The sequence below is a fragment of the Narcine bancroftii genome, chromosome 13, assembly GCF_036971445.1.
Source record: "Narcine bancroftii isolate sNarBan1 chromosome 13, sNarBan1.hap1, whole genome shotgun sequence".
Taxonomy (NCBI): domain Eukaryota; kingdom Metazoa; phylum Chordata; class Chondrichthyes; order Torpediniformes; family Narcinidae; genus Narcine; species Narcine bancroftii.
This window is the reverse complement of record NC_091481.1, coordinates 29,904,606-29,925,525: the sequence shown is the minus strand read 5'-3', so window position 1 is coordinate 29,925,525 and position 20,920 is coordinate 29,904,606. Positions and strand designations below refer to the sequence as shown.

General features: G+C 40.9%; 1 protein-coding gene across 4 annotated transcripts in view; it reads left to right on the top strand.

The window, feature by feature from the left end:
• pde3a (phosphodiesterase 3A, cGMP-inhibited) overlaps positions 1 to 20,920 on the top strand; it is a 386,358-nt gene that overhangs the window by 310,093 nt on the left and 55,345 nt on the right. For all 4 annotated transcript variants that reach the window (XM_069909269.1, XM_069909268.1, XM_069909271.1 and 1 more), the window contains exon 3: positions 18,141 to 18,395. In XM_069909269.1, the coding sequence (XP_069765370.1) occupies positions 18,141 to 18,395 (255 nt within the window). The remainder of the gene's footprint in view (positions 1 to 18,140; positions 18,396 to 20,920) is intronic.

Here is a 20,920-nt window from a genome sequence, read left to right as displayed (position 1 = left end):
CATCATGAGAGTGTGTGCATGCAGAATAAAGCAAATTTTAGTTTTCGTAAATTCATTGCATGAAACATGGCCATTCTGCCTCATCAGGAATGAGGGGGTTCAGCCCAAAACCTTCCATGGGTGCTGCCATTTCTGGCATATCTATTTCCTTCCATGGATTGTGGGTGACCTGTTGTGTCCTCCAACGTTAACTATCTATTGCCTTCCATTGGATGCTGCCTGGCCTGCTGAGGCCATCTGGCATTTTATGTGTTGCTTAAGATCACGTGTTTAGTTGGGCCCCAGCCATCAGTTGCCTGTAGAACAGTTTGTTTTCTGTCAGTTGCAACACTGCTTCCAGTCCAGGAACAAGGTGCTTTGGCAGTTAATTGACTGCTGGATCTCCTGGTTGTCCATTTCAAACCAGTCCTGGCGTTTTCTGGTGGAGGAAATGTGCGTCTCTAAGGTGGTGCTATTTATAGTGGATTATGGGTCAGATCAGGAGCTGTAGGCACCTGCCAGCTTGGCGTCATCAGTAACATGCTGACAGAATCGTGCTTTTGTTGTGGGATCATTGATAGCAATTTGCCATCACAATTGATGAGCAAAATTGATGGAAATTAAGCAGTGGTTGCTTCAGCCGTCATAATGCAAGTGGTCTGGGCACCTCTGTGCCCCCTTACTCAAACACTGGGAAAGTCCAGAAGCAGCAGCCTGGATTGAGGACATTGCCATGAAGCTTTGAACTGTATCGCTGAAAGAGAAGGGTCGAGAGAGAGAAGGAAGGGGAATGGAGAGAGGAAGAGGTATTGATGGAGGGGATGAGGAAAGAGCATTGAGAGAAGGAGACATTTGGGGATTGGACCATGGTGTGCACATATGTGTCCATGTCCATCTCTGTCCATGGATAGAGTGTACTTGCATGTGGACAGGCTCCATCTGCTTGTGGACAGAGTGCGTGCTTGTATAAAATGGACAGAGCGAGTACTTACAGATGGAATATCTGCAAGCAGACAGGGTGTGTTTGAATGTGGGCTATGAATTTGAAAGTGTGGAAAGCGTGCTGACTGGCTACATCATTGGCCTGGAATGGGAGCACCAATACATCAGAGCAGAAAGCTCTGCAAAAGGTAGTGGGCACAGCCCAGGACATCGCAGGCCAACCTCTCCCCACCATCAAGAAAATCTAAATGGAACCCTGCCATCGGGACCAATGCCTGAAGAGGGTGCACAAAATCAGTGAACTGGTGCAGACTCGAAAGGCCAACATGGCCTGTTTCCGCTCCGTAAATGGTTATATGGTTATATGGTTATGCTCTGTTCTCACTGCTGCCATCAGGAAAGAGGTGTAGGTGCCACAAGACTCACACCACCAGATTCAGGAACAGCTGCTACCCCTCCACGCTCCTAAACAACAAACTTAATCAGAGATTCATTTAGGGACTCTTATTTTGCACATTATTTCTTGCTCTTACTAAAATACTTCGATGACAACATAAGGTCAAAAATACCTGGTTTAAAATGAAAACAGCACCAACTTAATTGCTATGAAAAGTTTTCAGTTCAAACTAATGCTTTATGCATAGCATAAAGTATCTGAAAAAGATCACTCAGTTCCTAAATTAGTTCGTGGTCTTAGCAGCCAATATGTACTCCAGGTTTCAGTGTAAAACAATATCATTCTCTTAGCCATTTGTTCTTGAGAAAGGCTTTCATTTTCATAGGCATAAAATTTAAATAAAAAGCTGAACAATCGTGTTTCAACCAGGCACTATCAGTCAATGAGATCTTGCGCATGGTTTCTTCCATCTTGGACTCCAAACCATTTTCCCACTCTCAGCAAATTTGCTGAACTTGATTTCCCTTTCTTGACTTTGCTAGCTTCCCTCAACTTCCACCTTCCTCCCCCTGACACCTTTAACTCGCAACTTTCCCCCCCGCCCCACCCATCCCTCCCTCCCAACACTTTCCACCCAACTGACCCCTGTTGAGTCTTTACTATCCCCTCTGGCTTTCCTATCACTGACATTGAACATTCTGTCCTCATTGAAATTCTTACCTTCGTCCCCTTTTGCCCACACCTCAACGAGTTCCACGTATTCTTCTTCCAGTTTGTGCATTGCCCTCAATCCCACCATTTGCAGAGTTTCTTGTTTAACTCCCTGACTCTGATTCCCTTAAGATATTCTAAATGCCCCACTTATTGCTTCCTTAATAATAGATTCAAGCATTTTTTCAATGCTGGACATGAGGCTAACGGTCCTGTAGGTTCCTGCTTTGACTCCCCCCTTCTCTTATATTTTCCAGTCTTCTGGGATCTCTCCACAATACTGGAACTTTTGGTAGTTGTCAACCAATGCATTCACTATTTCTGCAACCACTTCCTTTCAACTATAAGGTTGACGCGAACCTATTAAAAGGACTAACCTTATAATCAATCTTTAATAAATTCTTTTGAATATTTATTCCATAAATCACACAAACAAAATACCTGAGCAAAACTAAAATATTCTTTATGATGCTGTGCAGTTGACCACATTAGCTGTTGAATATTTTTTTGCATTGTAGCACTGACTACATTTTAAAACGGCTTCTTGGGGCTGAGAATCAATTTGAGGTATTGCAAAAGGTTCTGTACAACCATGAATTATTTATTTAAGTCAGTAAGATTGGCAAGTAGACAGCCAGACCCCAGTCTCACCCCATTGCATTTACAAGAAGTCTACGGTGGACTTGTATAGGATGTGGAGTTATGGCAGGAAATCAGTTTGTCATTTTGAAGTGGAATAAGACTCCGACAAACTATTTGCAATGAGCAGCAAGTGCAACATTTGCAGCGATTCCCACCCCCACCCCCTCCCGCCCCACACAGGCTTACTGCAAACAGCTTTAATTTTTGTTTGTGCATCAAAATGGTATACTAATGTAATTCAAACTTCAAGTTGATGGATCTAAACTCCTTTTAGTCAAGTACAAAAAGAAAAAGGCTAATAATATATTAGATCTGAATTTGCTGAGCACTGACTGACTGATGATCTCATTGACTGATGGTGTCACATGTGAGAACCTGGTATTTGGATTGACGATCTCTTGAGTCTTGTGTACATTTTACTGCAGAATTGCCCACTTCACATGAAAGCCCTTCCCATTTGGGAAATCACAAGCAGAACTTTCTTTGAGGCTGTTACGAGCCCAGGGGACCCCAAAACCCAGCAGCAATAGATATTCACAAAGACAAATGTTTATTTAAACAAAAGTTGCTTTTTAATTATCTTTAAACATGAAAACAGAATCACACTTTAACTATTCACTATTGGCTTAACTAACCTAACTTAACCCCCTTCTAATTCTAAGCACACATGTATGTAATGTGTGCGTAAGTTCAGAAAAGTTCTTTGGTTCACAGTCCAATCTCACTTCTCATTCCTCCAAGTTCACTGGTTGTGGGCAATTCTTATACTGTGAACAGAATATAATATTTATAAAGTTCACCAGGCTTTGGGTGCTTGAAAGATAAATGGTTACTGCTCAGGAAGGTTCTTGTCAGTTTTCAGAGAAAGATTTGTTGTCCCTTTTTAATCAGCCACTTCAGTGTCTTGTTGATGAAACTTGCCCCCTAGGGTTCTCCAGATGATAACCCCTTTCTTCAGGTCACCACTGAGTTCCTTTTTGTTTCCCCTATTTCAAGTGAAACATTAGGCAGCCAGTCCTCTCCTTTTGCATGAACCACAAGGACTTTGACCAGGCTGAACTAAGCACTCACAAGCCGTCTTCCAAATGGGGTTTTCCACAAGCTTTGCCAACTTGTCCTGTTCCAGTCCCCAGCTGCTGCTGCTGCTCTCTCTCTCTCTCTCTCACTCACTCACTCACTTACTCACTCACTCACTCACTCACTCACTCACTCACTCACTCACTCACTCACTCACTCACTCACTCACTCACACACACACAAGGAAAACATGTTTTATTCTCTCTGCTTGCAAAACCACATGATCCTCCTAAAACAGCAAGTTCTATTCCAGACTGTCTACGGCTCTGACATGTTCTTTCATCTGTTGCCTTTTTGTAAACAATAATCCATTAGTGAAGTCTCCTGGTCACTCTCCAAAGCTTCTGCAAAGGTTCTGGGGCCCCGACATCTCTAGCATGTGCAGAGCTCCAGTATTTTAATTAAGACCACTAAAAAAAACCTACCCCAATTTAACTCCCATAAACATATCTATATACAATCCAAACACAACATAATCTGTCACGAGCTTTGTCTTAGCACAGCTGATGTTGATGAAGTCGATAATGTACGTGGCACTTACCTCTGCCATTACAAGTGGTAATTGGAGCAGCAAATGAATTTTAATATTAAAAAAAGTATAATATGTGTATTTGCCCTTCTGTGTACCTTGATGAAGGGCTCAAACATTGGTTATTCTTTGCTTCCTATAGACCTGGTGAGTTTCTCCAGCATTTTTGAATAATGGTATTAAAAACAAAATCACATGCTGGATACCTGAAACAAAAATTGCTGAAAATACTCAACAGGTCAGGAAGCATCTGCGGGAAGGGGAACCAAATGTGACAAAGGTGCATTTAAGACCAGGCAGTTGTGTGCAACCTGTGTGCCCAGTAATGCAGTGTTCGCTCAGACACTTGTACTTCCTGCCTCACCCACTGCATGTGTGAAATTAAGTTGAAATCCAGTATCGCTGCATGTTGGTAATTAGCTCAAATTGCACCCTGAACAAAGATGGAGCAACCTCTTATTATTAGCTGATTAGAAAATATTTATTTTGTCTTTGAAATTAAGGTTATCGGTAAACATCAGCAACATCACTGAAACAGAACCAATCGGAAACGTTCATTTATTTAGGAAGCTGTAAATTCAACTAAAAAAAGCAGAACATTTCCTCTCCCCATCTGATTTTCTGAGCCACTCAACTGTAAATGCACAAGCAATGTTTCCCCTCTGACTGATTCAGTCAAACTGAACATAATTTATTTTGCAACATATTTAAGGTTCTATTTTCCTTCTCCATTTAATAATCTTACAACCTATTCTTGCACCACATGCTGGCTAATGTTAATCCTGTTGTTTAACAATATATCGTTGGAGTCCACAAACAGGTTTCTGGAGATCTGCCAATATTGCTAAATAATGTATTTTCCTATTGCTGATGTTCAGTTGTGAGACTATGGTACATAGTATCACATTTTTGCTGTTTAAACTTTGCATTTTATAAAAATGATTTATATTAAGTTCATTTTTAGTTTCAAATGGCAATGTGATTTGAGTCAAGTTTTGAAAGTTCAAGTATCCATTGAATATGTTAACAAGGAAAGTTGGAAGGTGGGAGGATGCATAATGAGAGACAGCATTTTTTTTTTAATTACATTATTCAGATTTTATTGTCAGAGTACATGCATGACATGATGTGCAACCCTGAGATTCCTTTTACAATGGGTGAGGCAGAATTACCATCAGGGCAATGTTGGCATTGCTGGAAGAGCAACATTTACCGCCCATCCTTGGCTGTCCTTCAGAAAGAGGTGGTGAGCCACCTTCGTGAGCTGCAGTGCTCTACTGATGAGCATATTCCCTCAATGCTGTTATGCAGGGATTCCAGATCTGGTGGTGATGAAGGATTGACCACATGTTTTCGAGTAAGAATGGTGTGCCACCCAGAGGGCAGCAAATGATGGTGCTCTTATATACTTGCTGCTCTTGAAGAGGGTTTGGAAGGAAGGTGCTTTCTGTGTAGTTTTGCAGACTAACTGCAGTGCATTTGGTTGATGATTCACTGTGCTGTCAGAGCAATTATGCCCAAGGTGATGGGCTTCTGATTAGTCAAACTGCTTTGCCTTGCCTTGTCTCTGAGCTTGTTAGAATCAAATTCAAGCTGGCCAATGGAGAGAAGAACATCAATGCTCTTGATGTAGTGGAAAGTGTCTGGAGCTAAGTAATTTATTGCACAATGCAGATCTGTTGTGACAGCCAGAGTATTTATGTTGAATCCCCTGTCAATGCTGACTGCCTCCGGATGCTGATGGTAGAGAACTCAGTGATGGTAATACCGTTGAATATCAAGGACAATGCAGTTTATCATCTATCTGTACATGTACAACCAAGCGAAACAGCGTTATTCTGGAACTCATAGCCTGTGAGAAGAAGCTATTTTTTAGCCTGCCGGTTCTGATTTTGATTCTCATGTACCTTCTTCCTGGTGGTAGTTTGTCAAAGATAGAAAGGGTCCTCAATAATTCTTTGGAGACCTATTTAAGCAATGTTCCCAGTAAACGTCAATAGAGAAAATGGAAACCCCAGTGATCTTCACAGCCATTTTGATGGTCCTTTGTATTGACTTCCTGTCCAATATTTTGCACCTACCAATAGTGCAGCCAGGCAAGACTCGCTCAATTGTACTCCTGTAGAATGTTGTCAAGATGGAAGCCGGTAGGCCTGCCCTCCTTAAACTGTTTAGGATGTATATGCACTGCTGTGCCTTCCTGACTAATGAGGAGGAATTGTGTGTCTTGGACCTGTCAGTTGTGCTGTTGTTTGCCACTTCACCGGCATGCCTGTCTGTCAACCTGGCATGAATATTGAAAGGCTAAGTCTGGGGTAGAGTGGATTGGGTTGTAGTAACACGAACACACAGGTCCTGGTTGACACAAACTAGCATTTTAATTTCTATGTCAAAGACCAATTCAGAAGAGGAATACAATTAGGATAAAGGCATTTTGTAAATAGTTGAGCAAGAAGCAATCTGCTGGAGGAACTCGGTGTGTCAAGCGGGATCAGTGGGGGATAAACAAAGATCAGCATTTTGGAGCTGGAGCCCTTCATGAAGATGAATGTCCCCATTAAGGGGTTCGGCCCGGAATGTCAACCGTTCTTTTCCTCCCACGGATGCCGGTCAACCAGCAGATTGCGTCTTGGACCAGGTTCCAGCATCTGCAGTCTCCCATTTGTCTCATAAATTGTTGATGCTTGTTCACTCAAAATGGACTTTTCAATGTTCTTGGAAGTTTGGATCATTTGGAAATGGATTACGTGGGTCCATTATTCATAAAATAAAGAATGGCCTATACATTTGAATGCATCATCTGCTGACCATAAATCATTTTAAAATTAATGAATTGGCATGAAGAGAGATGTTCCATTTCCTGTGTTTCACTTGCCTTTAAAATTTGGAAGAGACAATAGAAAGGAAGGTACATTGACGAGTTTCACTGTGTGCCTTCATAAATCATTGCCTGCTCCAAATCTCAGAAGACAATCTGAACATGAATAGAAAAAGTCTGGAACATGTGCTTTCAACCAAAGTTTGTCTTTTCACATGGCTTTTTTCCAAGAGTCCCAGGCCAAGATTTGAAAATGTTACAACAGAGATGGTCTGCCTTGGCTTCACCCCATTCTTTACTGTTATGTTGCAGAGGAGAGAGACTTGGGACTGGAATACCTATTACTTATCACGTAGGTGACCCCAAAAAGCACTTACCACACCAAATAACTGCATGGGTCTGCAGCCCTTTGCTCGCGGACTTTGGATAGAGATTTGCTTTGTAAGAGTCATCGTACAGTCTTGATTGGAATCAAAAAAGGATCGACTGGTGGATCTGCTTACAAAAGCAATAAGTATAACTGGCCCCAGGATGTGAAGGCCCCAGAAAATCACAAAAGTGGTATAAGAAGTAACGATAAGCAAAGTTTGTTCTTCATGATGCCCAAAATCAAGGGAAGATCGACAAATATCCAAAATTTGGACATAATTGATGAAGTGGACCTACTCGCAAGGAAGTCTGAAAGCAAAGTACCACACTTCCAGAACAACCCAGGTGCCTTCCTGAGCTGGTCCCATCTGCCTTCATTTGGCCCATATTCTCCTTAGACTTTCTCGCCCTTTCCCTCTCCCTTGATGATGCAGCTGCCTTGGCTCCACGTTCAGTGCTCCATGCAGACTTGCTAGCGTTTGGACTCAATCTCAATGAGGCCCTGCAAGTCAGAGGTAGAGCAACACCTCCAAAAGGACCCAGAGTAAAGCAGCCGGAGTGCTGGAGGCTCTGAAGTCTTGAGTTGCTGCTGGAATCATGAATCTGTGGAGTCTGAAGAAAAAGCCTGTACTGTTATTTGTTGCTCCAGAAAAATAAATAGAGAGATCCACTTCACAACTATTAGCCTCCCCCCTCTCCCCACCCACAGCAAGAGGCCTGATTAAGCAGTCAGTATGCTATACATGACTATAACTCAGTGCAGCACCAATTTAAAAATAATGTTATTTCTCGACCATCCCCCTTTAAAGACAAGCCCCAAGTTTATCCAGTTTTCTTTTCTGAATCACAAAATGCTGGAGAAGCTCAGCAGGTCCAACAGTGTCTTTTATGTAGCAGGGGCAGAGATACAGAATGAACGTTTCGGGCTCGAGCCCTTCATCAAAGTATATACATCAAGGGGACTGTTTGATCTGCTGAGTTTCTCCAGCATTTCAGCCTCTGTGTGTTTACTTCTTTTAAGAATGGGTCCTTTGACATTGGTATCTTGCCTCTTCTCCTGGTGACCTGAAGTTGTGGTTTTCTCCAGTGGGATGCCATGATGAAATGTCAAGCTCCGTTTAGGATTGTCCATGATGTCCATTTGATTCATTCGTATCCTCTTCGTTCGACCTGCAAGCTTGCCTACCATGCACTCTCCAACCTGAGCTCATCTCAAATTCTGCTGTTCTTCTGTTTATTTCCAATTCCCCTATTGATCATCCAAGATTAAAGAGATGTGCAACACAGAAACAGCTGCTCCGATCTACTGAATCTGCCCCTGCCATCAAATGTCCATTTGCAATGCTCAATCTACTGGCGTCACTAAAGAGGAGGGGGGGAGGGGATGTGTGTGGACCGCATCAGGTAACACCAAGATGACTATCTATAAAATGCTTGTGCAGTGTATATCCCTGTAGTTATAACAACAAAAGCATTTTTCCTAAGCCAAGCTTGCATGTACCTAAAACAAGGCTAAAACTCGATGCTCATTTACTTTTTGAACCTTGTAATGCGGTCCGGTCGGAGCCGTCATTATTACCCAATGATAACGACGCTTTGAATCACATGGTTTCATCAGCAAGCGCTGTTGCTAGTGTTTTTATAGACGCTGCTTTGGTCAAATTTTCTGGTGTTTTAGCTACAATATTGCGGTGATTAGTATTTGTGAACTTGTATCCATTTTTTGGGAATGAAGTAGTAATTAAAGGAAAAGGAGGAAAAAAATCAAAAAAAGGCATCCCCTTAGTTACGGAGGAGGTCCACTGTAAAGGGGTTGTGGTGGGGAGTGGGTGACAACATGAGTTACCTGACTGGGTGACTCCAACCCTAGTGATGCCACTGGCTAAATCTCATTTTATTCTCCCCACCTTTCTTTTAGCTCCTGTCTGATTCCACCACCCACCAACTTACTGTGGGCAATGTACAGTGGCCATTTATCCCACCAAGCTACCTGTCTCTGGGATGTGGGAGGAAACCAGAGTGCCTGGAGGAAATTGTTCTCAAATCTGCTTGTCTGCGAATTGCATGCCTTTGCCGTCCACAATTCTGATGTCTTCTCCGGCTTTTCAATCTTTTTGCCTTGTCATTTATCAGTTGCTAAGATGTGTGGATGATAGGTTGATTGGCTACTGTAAATTGCTCCTCGTGTGAGGGGTAGAATCTGGTGAATGTTGATGGGGATGTAGGGGAATAAGAGTGGGATTGGTGCTGGATTAGTGAAAATGGTGGCTGAAGAACAGCGCAGATCCAATGCTCCGGAGGACTGGTTCCCTTCTGGTATCTCTTTGAGTCTCCATGACTATGTCCATAACCCATCTTTCTCTTGGCCACCAAAACATCTCACGGCGCAGGTCCCAAACTCGGTTATGCCATCTCAAAGTCCCTGACTCTCACATTTCCCCTTGAAACATTCTTTCAAATGCAGACCAAGTTTTAATATCTTTTGCTGCAAAACCTCTCTTTGGTAATCTAGTGGTGCTAGATAAATTGCTATTATTGAGATGCCTAAAATCATGGCAAGATGTGCTTCTGACAACAGGCAGGTCTTATTTGACATTGTAAGAAATGTTCAATGATGTGGCTTTCAAAACTTTCCATTCTCTACCTCATCTCGTTCAGAATGTGGGTTGAAGCATGAATGCTTTTTCCTTTTAATAATAAGCAGTAAATCAATGGCTTTTAGCTCCTGATTAGACTTTGCTGCAGTGCTTTTTACATCATTCCCACATCGTGTTGCTCACCAATCTGTGTCTGACAATCAAACATAACAGTCTTAAAATATAATAAATGAAATGTAGTGTCCTTCATTAGTTTCCATAGCAACTCTACATTACGACTTGGGAGCACTGAATAAAACTGCCCAAAGTGCAGGCTGATGTTGACCCTATTTTGTGTTGCTTTATATACACATGTACAGTACTTGCATGTCATTTATCTTGCCTCCTTACACCCTCATTGTCAATCCCTTCCTCACACGTGGTCGATCTAAGAGTGATAAAGGCATACTCACGAAATGGTTGCTCAAAAAAATCATTCCATTAAATGACCCTCATTTATCGTATGTTTTGGTGTATAATTCGGCCATCGTATAAGTCTCCCCATATTTTTCAGCCTCATTTTAAGAGTTTTATGATATATCTAAGTAAACTCCAATTTTTGGGATGCCTGAGCTGGCCCATTGACCAAGTTGACCCTCAAAGATCACGATGCTTGAGATAGGCCAATGACCGGCCTATACCTCGACTCCCAAAGATTGTGAGGATTGACCTGCTGGACATTGGCTGGAGGTGATTGCTATTTTGCGGGGGAGGTCCATCAGCACAACACAGCACACACGAAAGTATGAAGCGAATTTTAAATTGAAATTGATAGAAATAGCCAAGAAAACTTTACTGCTGCAAGAAAATGTGATGTGCATGAGAAGTTGGAAAGAGATTGAAGAAGAAAGACTTTAAAAAAATACCAAAAAGGCAATATTCTTTGAGAATATTGGCTAAAGTTGGAAAATCACGTTGCAGAATGGGTACGCAAACAGAGGCGAGATTGCTAAATAGTCACCCGAAATAAAATAAGAACATTTGCACTGCAGTGGGCCAAGTCACACGCAGACCTCTGTGATGATTTGGAGGCTACAGTCGGCTGATGCAATCGTTTCATGAAAAGGAAAAATCAAAAAAAAAATTGCACAGAAACGACAAAACGATCTTGATCATAAAGTTGTAAGATTTCACCAGTTTATTAGACGGAACCGGCAGAAACACTAGTTTGCATTGAAAAATATCAGAAATATGGATGAAACCCCCATGAATTTTGACATGACAGGCAGTAGAACAGTGGAATGGAAATGTGTTAAAACTGTGCAAACCAGAAGTACAGCCCATGAAAGGGCCAAATTTACCGTGGTGTTATCGTGCATGGCCAACGGGACGAAGTTAAGACCCATAGTAATCTTCAAATGCCAAATTAAACCAAAAATAAAATTCCTTGTGAGTATTTTTGTACATTTTCATGAAAAAGAATGGATGGATGAAAATAGTGTAAAACTATGGATAGACAATGTGTGGAACAGATGGTTTACGCAGTGAATAGAGTTTGCTGGTCTGGGATATGTTTTATAGCCACTTAACTGAGAAGACTAAAAGTAGATTAGCACCACATAATTCTTACATGGCAGTTATCCCAGGTGGTTCGACGTCTATATTACAACCTCTCAATGTCTACTTGAACAAGCCATTCAAAGACCATGTGCACGAGGAATAGAATACATGGATGTCGAGTGCAGAAAATACATTTACAAAAGGCGGGGAAATGCGTGCTGTGTCACTTGACGTGCTGTGTAACTTCATGCTCAAGGCATGGGGCAAAGTTAAAGTAGAGACTGTGATAAAAATCATTTAAACAGTGTGGTTTCTCTTGTGTAATTGATGGCACGGAAGACGATTTGTTGTGGGACACTGATGACGAAACTGAAACCGCCTCATTAGACACAGACTGGGACCCGTATAATGACAGTTTAAACAGTGAGATGATGGATGTGCTTGCCGCCATCTTTGCCTCAGACGACGATAGAGAGAGAGATTTTGAAGGGTTCTAATTGTGTTGTTTTTAATAAAAATCTCAATGAAAATCTGTCACAGTCAGGTTTTATTTTGGTTTTTCAATGGTCGACTTTTACACAAAACAGCATGGATTGGATTTTGACCTGAATTTAAGGTCTCAAAAGTATATCCGGTGTATAAGTTGACCACCATTTTATTGAATTGGGTTTCACAACTCGACTTATACACATTTAACATAAATGGTATGTTAAAACATTCTGGTGGTTAGAAGAGCTCATTCCGATCATACAGTCATCTTTCAATATAGTCTTGAAATGCTGTACTTTGCAAGTTTCTCAGATGTGGAGTTAATACCACGGATCAAACCACACATTTTTCCTTGATTGATCGCATGGGAGATGGGATTGAATGCTTGACTGAACCCACTGCACAGCTGTAATCAAGTGGCCGCAAACTTAACCATCTATAATCGAGCGAAGCCTACAACTCTACCTATAATCCAGTGACTTCAAATGTTTCTACCTGTAATCCACTGGTGCAACTACACTGCCTGCAATCGATGCCAGCAACATTTCTGCCTGTAATCCGGTGTCAACAGCATCGCTACCTGTAATCCAGTGGCCATAATAACAGCAAGATTGGCCTGTAACCTGTGAGCTGGATCCTGGGTTTAATAAATCAACATGGACATCCGTAGAAAACCATCTTTGGTCACTCTTAATGTGAACCTGGAGCAGAATGACGAGTGAAATAATGCTTCCTGCTTTATTCCATCACCTGAGTTGGATTTCTACCTGCAGAAATTATTGTCTGTAATCCACTGTCAGAAATGGCACTATCTATAATCTCACATTGCCAAGCACTATCATCTGTTATCTAAAGATAACCAAGATCATAAAGGCAAAAACCTGTAGAGGGAGATCATTTTCAAGACATTTGCAAAAGTAATTTGTAAGCAGACTACGTCACGATCAATTTCTCGAGCTTTCTGTACATAATAGTGCCCATTACCTTGAATCTTTTTCAGAGTTTATTAATTGTGACTTTGATGCAAGTAATTTAGAAATCTTTCTGCATCAGTCTCACCACCACAACTTGGAAACAACAGTTGAAACAAAGGATAACATTTACCATAAAGTGTGCTACTCAATCAACCGATATTTTTGGACACTCCAATTGGACACGTGACATTGTTAATGTTACCATTTGAGGACCCATGTGCATCCACTCAACATAGTGGGAGATACTTGCCTTTCAGAGCGGACTCCCATGTCTATTGCTTTAACTGTCCTTAAATAATTTGAACTTGAAATCTGCAAGTTTAAGCATTGCAAAACCAGAAGGGGAAAAATACATGTTTCCTGCTTACAAATAGATAATGCAAAAGGTCACAATCTATTTTCCAGGGGAGAGGGGCCTAAGACTGGAAGGCATAAATATACAGTGAGAAAGTAAAAATTGAAAGGGGACATGAAGGGCACCCTTTTCACATAGGGTAGTCGGTATATGAAGCGAGCTGCCAGAGGAACAGGTAGAGGTGGGTTGAATTACAATGTTTAAAAGACATTTAGACGTACATGGATAGGAAAGACTGAGAGGGATAATGGCTAAACACAGCAAATGAGTTTAACTGAGGTAGCCAGCTTGGATGACACGGACGAGTTGGGCAGAAGGGCTTATTTCCATGCTGGAAATCTCTGCGATTTCTATCAGCAACACCTCTGGGAAAATGGCCGGACGCTTTCCTATTTTACAGAGAACAAAGAATTGCTTCAATCCAGCAAGAGTTCTGTTTGAAATTCACAATACAATGACCTACTTACAATTACTTGCAAATTATCAAATCAAATGCAGCATGTAACTCTGTTGTAGCTTCTCTGGGGGGGGGGGGGCGGGGGGGGAAGTAGTCACCTTCAACGTAATTTGATAGAGGTCATGAGTTTACCAAATCTGATGGAGCGGTTTCTATTTTACAGATAATGCTTTGTAAACAATACTTTCTTATCACTCTGCTTGTGAGTGAGACATAGCCTTGTGATCTGGAGTGGCCATGTACTTCAGAGCAAAGATTTACAGTTTGCAGATACCCCATTATTATGATTTCTTTGAATGGGGAAATTTCATTTTCAGAACACAGTAAAATATCAACAATATCTATTTACTTTTAAGACAAAAAAGTGGATTTGTAAAAAAAAAATCACTGCATTTGCATCTTTATTTATGCACAAAATTTGCTTTTGGATGAATCACCCAAATTAAGCATCTCTGTATAAAAAGTTTCTAGAACTGGCAAAGAGCAAAGCAGCAGCTTATTTCTGGCTTCAGTGCAGCGGCATCATACAGCAGAGTCATTTATTGCTGCAAATTATGAATGCATATAATTTTTAGGTAGGTCAATACTTTGCAAATTGAAGTCTGTTTGGAGTTATGAAAGCAAATTTTTCCCTTCTGTAAGGGAGAATGAATAATTGGATTTGAGAGAGCAGGAAAGCAGTCCATGTATCATACTTTACTGTCGATGATCATGCAATTTGATGGTATCACCATTTACAGAATTGCATCTGGCAGTGGCTTGACTGTTGGAAATCAATCAGAGACATTCTTCAGACAATTAAGTTATGGGTATTCATGTAGGTCTTTATAACAACATCAGCAAATTACCATTGAAGAAAGAGTTTTCTCTCTAGAAGTCCAATGATTGCAATGGTTCATCCATTTCTTTTGGTAAATTAGCCTTCTATTTATTGAGATATCTATTGATTCAGTTTTATAATGGAAGAAAGTAATCTCAGGCAACAATACAAACTCAGCTGTGTGATTTCATTCTGTAATGCACCTTTCAAATACTCCCTTCCTCAGCTACAAAAGAATCAACCAGTGACGATTCTCTACTTTTAAACTCGGGAACCACCTCATGGACGACAAGCGTGTAGAGTACAAAAGAGCATTCAGAAGCTCGCAGTGAATCGGGTCTCAACGTTCAGGCACATGCTCTGATCTTGCAGCTGGCATCAGGTCTGGATACCGTGAGACTTGCACCACGAGGTTCAGGAACAGCTGCTCCCCCTCCACCATCAGACTCCACAATGATAAACTCAATCAGGGCCTCATTTAAGGATTCTTGCATCGAATTTCTTTTGTTCTCTCTGTATTGCACAGTCTGTTTGCTTACATTCGTTATCTGTTACAGTTCTTTTATTTGTTTGTTTATGCTGCGTACAGTTTATTTTTTTGCACTGCCAATTAATGGTAATTCTGCCGCGCCCACAGGATAAAGGGATCTCAGGGTTGTATGTGATGTCATGCATCTACTCTGACAGATTCAATCAAATACTTAAAATGCTTAAAGCCAATATAACAGTTGCAGAACGCAATGACAATTATTGCAGGTGAAGTAAAAGTGTATCAGAAACCCATCAATTAATGAAATAAATTATATTGATCTATTTTAAAGTTTTGGATATGTTGTTTACTGATTCTATTTTAAAAGAGTAATGTATATATTAAACTAGATTCATTTGTTTTTTTTTAACAATATCTATTATTCTTGCCTGAGAACAGAATCGGCTTTTATTGTATTGTGAAAAGGCACAAGAAGATAATTTTCACACAAGCAATTGGCAAGAGTGCCAGAAAAGTGAACTCTAAACTCTGGAAGATCTCAAAAGTTGCTTAAAATACAATGAAAAAGAAAATGCTAGAAACACTCCCAGGTCAGGCAGCATCTGTGAAAGACAAGCCGTTCAGGTTTCGGGTTGAAAGGTTGCTTAAAATAGAACGAAAAAGAAAATGCTAGAAACACTCCCAGGTCAGGCAGCATCTGTGAAAGACAAGCCGTTCAGGTTTCGGGTCGAAAGGTTGCTTAAAATAGAACGAAAAAGAAAATGCTAGAAACACTCCCAGGTCAGGCAGCACCTGTGAAAGACAAGCCGTTCAGGTTTCGGGTCGAAAGGTTGCTTAAAATAGAACGAAAAAGAAAATGCTAGAAACACTCCCAGGTCAGGCAGCATCAGTGAAAGACAAGCCGTTCAGGTTTCGGGTCGAAAGGTTGCTTAAAATAGAACGAAAAAGAAAATGCTAGAAACACTCCCAGGTCAGGCAGCATCTGTGAAAGACAAGCCGTTCAGGTTTCGGGTCGAAAGGTTGCTTAAAATAGAACGAAAAAGAAAATGCTAGAAACACTCCCAGGTCAGGCAGCATCAGTGAAAGACAAGCCGTTCAGGTTTCGGGTCGAAAAGTTGCTTAAAATAGAACGAAAAAGAAAATGCTAGAAACACTCCCAGGTCAGGCAGCATCAGTGAAAGACAAGCCGTTCAGGTTTCGGGTCGAAGACCTTTTGTCAGAACTTGGAGAAAGAGAAGAAAAATAAGTTATTTTTCAACTGCAAAGTGGGTGGGGAGACACTGGTGAGACCTCACGGAGTGTTGTGATCAATTTTAAGAAAGGACATGCCAACGTTAGAGTTCAGAAAAGGTTCACAAGGATGATAATAGGAAAGAAGAGGTTATCATGTGAAGAACATTTGAAAGCTCGGCTCATTGAAATTTAGGAGAATGAGTGCAGATCTCACTGAAGCATTTTGTATGTTGCAAGGCATGGACAGAGGAGATGCCGAAAGGTAGTTTCCCCATGCAGGGAGAGTTTAGGACAAGAGGGCACAACTTCAGGATTGAAGAGTGTGCACTTAGAACAGAAATACAGAGACATTTCTCTAGCCAGAGAGTGGTGAATCAGTGGAATTTCTTTCCAAAGGCACTTGTGGAGGACAAGTTATTGGGTTCATTTAAGGTAGAGATTTTGATAGGGAATCAAAGGATAAGGGGAGAAGGCCAGGGAGTGGGGCTGAGTAAGAGAATGGATCAATTCATGATTGAATGGTGGGGCAGACTCGATGGGCTGAATAGCCTATTTGTACTCCTGTGTCTTATAGAGGAGAGCAATGGGAATATCTCCCCTTGAGTGAGACCATATTGGTTAACACTGGGGTTGCAGTGAGAATCACAAGGTAATGGAATGGAGTGTACTTCTTTGTCTGTTGACCATGTTACTAATGGAAAGGCTGTGGGGCATGGGCAACAAAGGGGTAGTAGAGAAAAACCGAGCCAAAGTTAATACAGGGATAATATGGCCAGTTCTTATGCAGACAGAAAGAAAGATCGAGTTACCAAAAGTCGGAGAATTGGATATTGATTTAGAAAAAACTGGCACATGTCCAATTGGAAGTGGGGTCCATGAGCTTGCATTTAGCTGCTTTGTAAAATGGAATACTTTATGGAAGTAAAACTAATGACATGTAATTGGAATGAAGGTAGAATGATACCCACAAACTGGAGATTGACTCATAACAGGTAGAACACGTATATAAATAACAAACTTTGTTTCTCTAGGATGAGAATGATAATAACAAATCATACATTCAAGTTATATAAACAAGAATTATTTAATTTCAATCAGAGGGTAGTTGTGAAGCAAAATAAACTGCAGATGCTTGAAATCTGAAATAAGAACAGAAAGTTCTAGAAATAATCCACAGAAAGATTCAAGATTCTGTTTATTTTATTGACACAAAAATTATTTTCTTTTGTTTGCCCTGAAAGAGAAACTTTTCAAGTCAATAATCAGTTCTGGGCCATGATCATGTAAAACACATATATCAATACTAAATAACAAACTTATAAGTCTTTTAAATTAAGATGAGAATGCAAATGAATTAGTAAATTCAAGGCGTGTCAGTTGATTTAAATTATGCTTGAGATCAAAAGCAGTATCTTTGCTAAATTGCAACGAGAGTTGACGGAGAAAATGTTACACATGACATCATCATTTATAACCCCCTTAGTTTGGATTATGGCTGAATATTGATGAAACAATGAGGAATAAAGAAAGCAAGACACACTCTGATGAGTGGAGCATTGGTCAGACTGGTTGCGGTTCTGAAGTCCGGAAAAATAATCTGGATTATAACGGCAAAATGTGTATTTAAATTACAGAAGGAGGAGTAAGGTACTGCTTGGTCTTGTTGGACTACAATTCATGAAGCGACCTACTTTATATTTGCATTTTGTTATTTTTTTCCAGTCTTCAGGCACGAGTGTCACTGTCGATATAGCTGTGATGGGTGAAGCTCATGGACTAATTACAGACCTTCTGGCTGAACCTTCCCTGCCTCCCAATGTCAGTACCTCCCTGAGAGCTGTCAGCAATCTGCTCAGCACCCAACTGACCTTCCAGCCCATCCACAAGCCAAGGATAAATCCATTGGTATCGTTCAGCGAATCTTATGTTTCTTCAGATACCGAAGAATGCCAAGGAGAAAAACTTGCTATCCCAAAGGTACAGTATGATGTTATTTTAGAGATAAAAAGCACAGTATCGGACACTTTCAGCACGTGATTCTGCGCTGCCCAAATCCATCCATGTGACCATTTCACCTACCAACCCAGTACGGCTTTGGAATGTTGTGGTAGCTTCTACTTCCGATTGTTCATTGATAACTTAGAAATCTATTTGATTATCTTTATGTCCATACTTTTACCCTTCAACAGTCTGAGAAATACAAGAACCGCTAGGGCCAGTGTCCTCAACCTGTCTTCTAATTTGTTAATGAACATTCTTCCACCAGAAATGGGAGATATTTTCTGGTGATTTCTATGTCCATTTTTATTCACTCCTTCTCAGATAATCAGGCAGTCTGTCATCTGTGTACTCAAAAAGGTGGCTTAATTATTATGGTTGGCTAATCACATTCATGCTGGCACGAGTGCCAGATAATGAACATTTCCAGCAAGAAGTTCTAACCAGGTTCCCCATCACTTACAAGTGGGTCTCCTGCGGTGAGTGGGACCCAACCTGATATCTTTCAATCATTTACATTGGGTGCCTATCAGGAGTGTGATAGACCACTCACCACCTAACACAGAAATAGTGGGATTTCTACATCCAGGGGATAGTAAATAATTTCTGACCAAATGGCCTGGAATCACTCAAGGAAATAATAAAAAGTCATGGAAAATCTTAGAAAGTGCCATTTGATCATGTAGTTGCTGATCCTGTGATTGGGTTCCCCTAAGGGTATACAACTTCAGATCCCTTTACAGCCCTGGTGACTGTGTATGATATTAATTTAGCAGGTGATGGAGCTCGGCTTCAAGATGAGAGTTCAGGAGTGAATGGATAGAACCTGGTTGTGGGGCTGAATGATCCATTTGTGTGTTTACCTATTTTCTTAACATCCTTAATCTGCTTGATGGTTAATCTACCTTCTACTAAATATTCTACCATCAGTGTTCCATGGCTGTGCTGCATAGCCCCTCCAATTAGCATTGGGGCAACTTTTCAAAGTTTCTTAAATGACACCTCCAAGTCCACAACCTGGATTTACAAAGGCAGGAGGTACAAGGGAATTCTGGCGACTGCAGAGTTCCCTCCAAGTCACATCCCTTCCTGACTTGGGAATCCTTGGTTATTGCTTCAATGTTACTGCAACTAACTCTTGGCAATCCCTTTCCATCCTCACTGCAGAGGTTTCTCAACCAAGAGTCCAACAACAGATCAGGGGAGACTGCTCACCAAAGGTTAGCTTTTCAATACTGGCCTTGTCAGAGATGCCCAATCACATGAAAGAACAGAAAGTTGAACTCCATCCAGCATTTTCAACTCCATCTTGGAAGAGTCAGCCATGGAAGTGTCTATTGGCCAGTGCCATCCTTGTACCACACCGAGGTTGCAGGTGGGAGTCAGTGCAGTCATACTCACAGACGTTTCCAAAGCTGCCTCACTGAGCTTCTGTTGGGAGAATTACTCCTACCCACCCCCTTGCCAACCCCTCCCCTATAACTCTCTCCTTCTTGCAGTAGTGTCTCGCAGCTGCTTGCCCCCTGCACATAGCAAGAGGGGGCTGCCAACTCGCACCTGTGATTGACAGCAATTGAAATTCACTTCAGCACTTTGCAGATTTTTTTACTTAACCCAAGTACAGTTGGAGCATTGCATTCACAGAAGAAATTAGCCAGGAACTAACCTGATATTATTGATAATGATCCTTCTTTTGCTATTTTTCACACATTGCAAGCTTGATAGAACATGTGGCAGGGAACTAATTTAACACCCACATTATAAACAACCCATAAATTAAGTTAACATCAAGTTAATCTAAACCAAACTTTCAACCACATATATTTGTCTTTTTAATTCAATTCAATTAGTTTACTATAATAATTTATCTTTACAAGTACAGCAAAGCCCCTATTATCTGGAATTCAAGCAACTAGCAAAACAAAATCAAGAAAAATAAATTTTCAAAATGAAAATAAAATAAGAAGTAACCCAACAACCTTTAGTGAAGATGGGAGCAAATATTTCAGCCAGTGGCTTTGTCTTGCTGTTTGAATAAAGTTGTGCTTGAATAAAATGGCGTCGCCCAGAAGGTGACTCTCTTAAAGTGTCTCCTTATCCCTGCTTAGTAAGTCGCCCTGGACAGAGGCTTTATCTGTAAATTTGAGGGCCGGGTGAGGAATTATCACCTATAATGTTATTTTTTTGTCTTTCGGTTTTGCTCTGTGGAGGGGAGGAGCCTGGAGTCGCAGCAACTTGCTTTCCCCCCCCCCCCCAAGGAATGTGACTGAAAATAAAGTAACATGCTTTAAAGTTTATATATTCCTGCCATTGAAGTTTGTGCAGTATGTACAGTATAGTATTTTTGTTTTTAATTTTTTTTAAACTGGTTATTCTTAATTCAGGTGTATTAGTTAGGTATTGTAAGAATAAATCTCAAGCATCCAGAAAATACACTTATCCGGCATCCACCAATTCCAGTTGGTGTGGGACAGCAGGGATTTTACTGCACCTGTTTTGGGTGC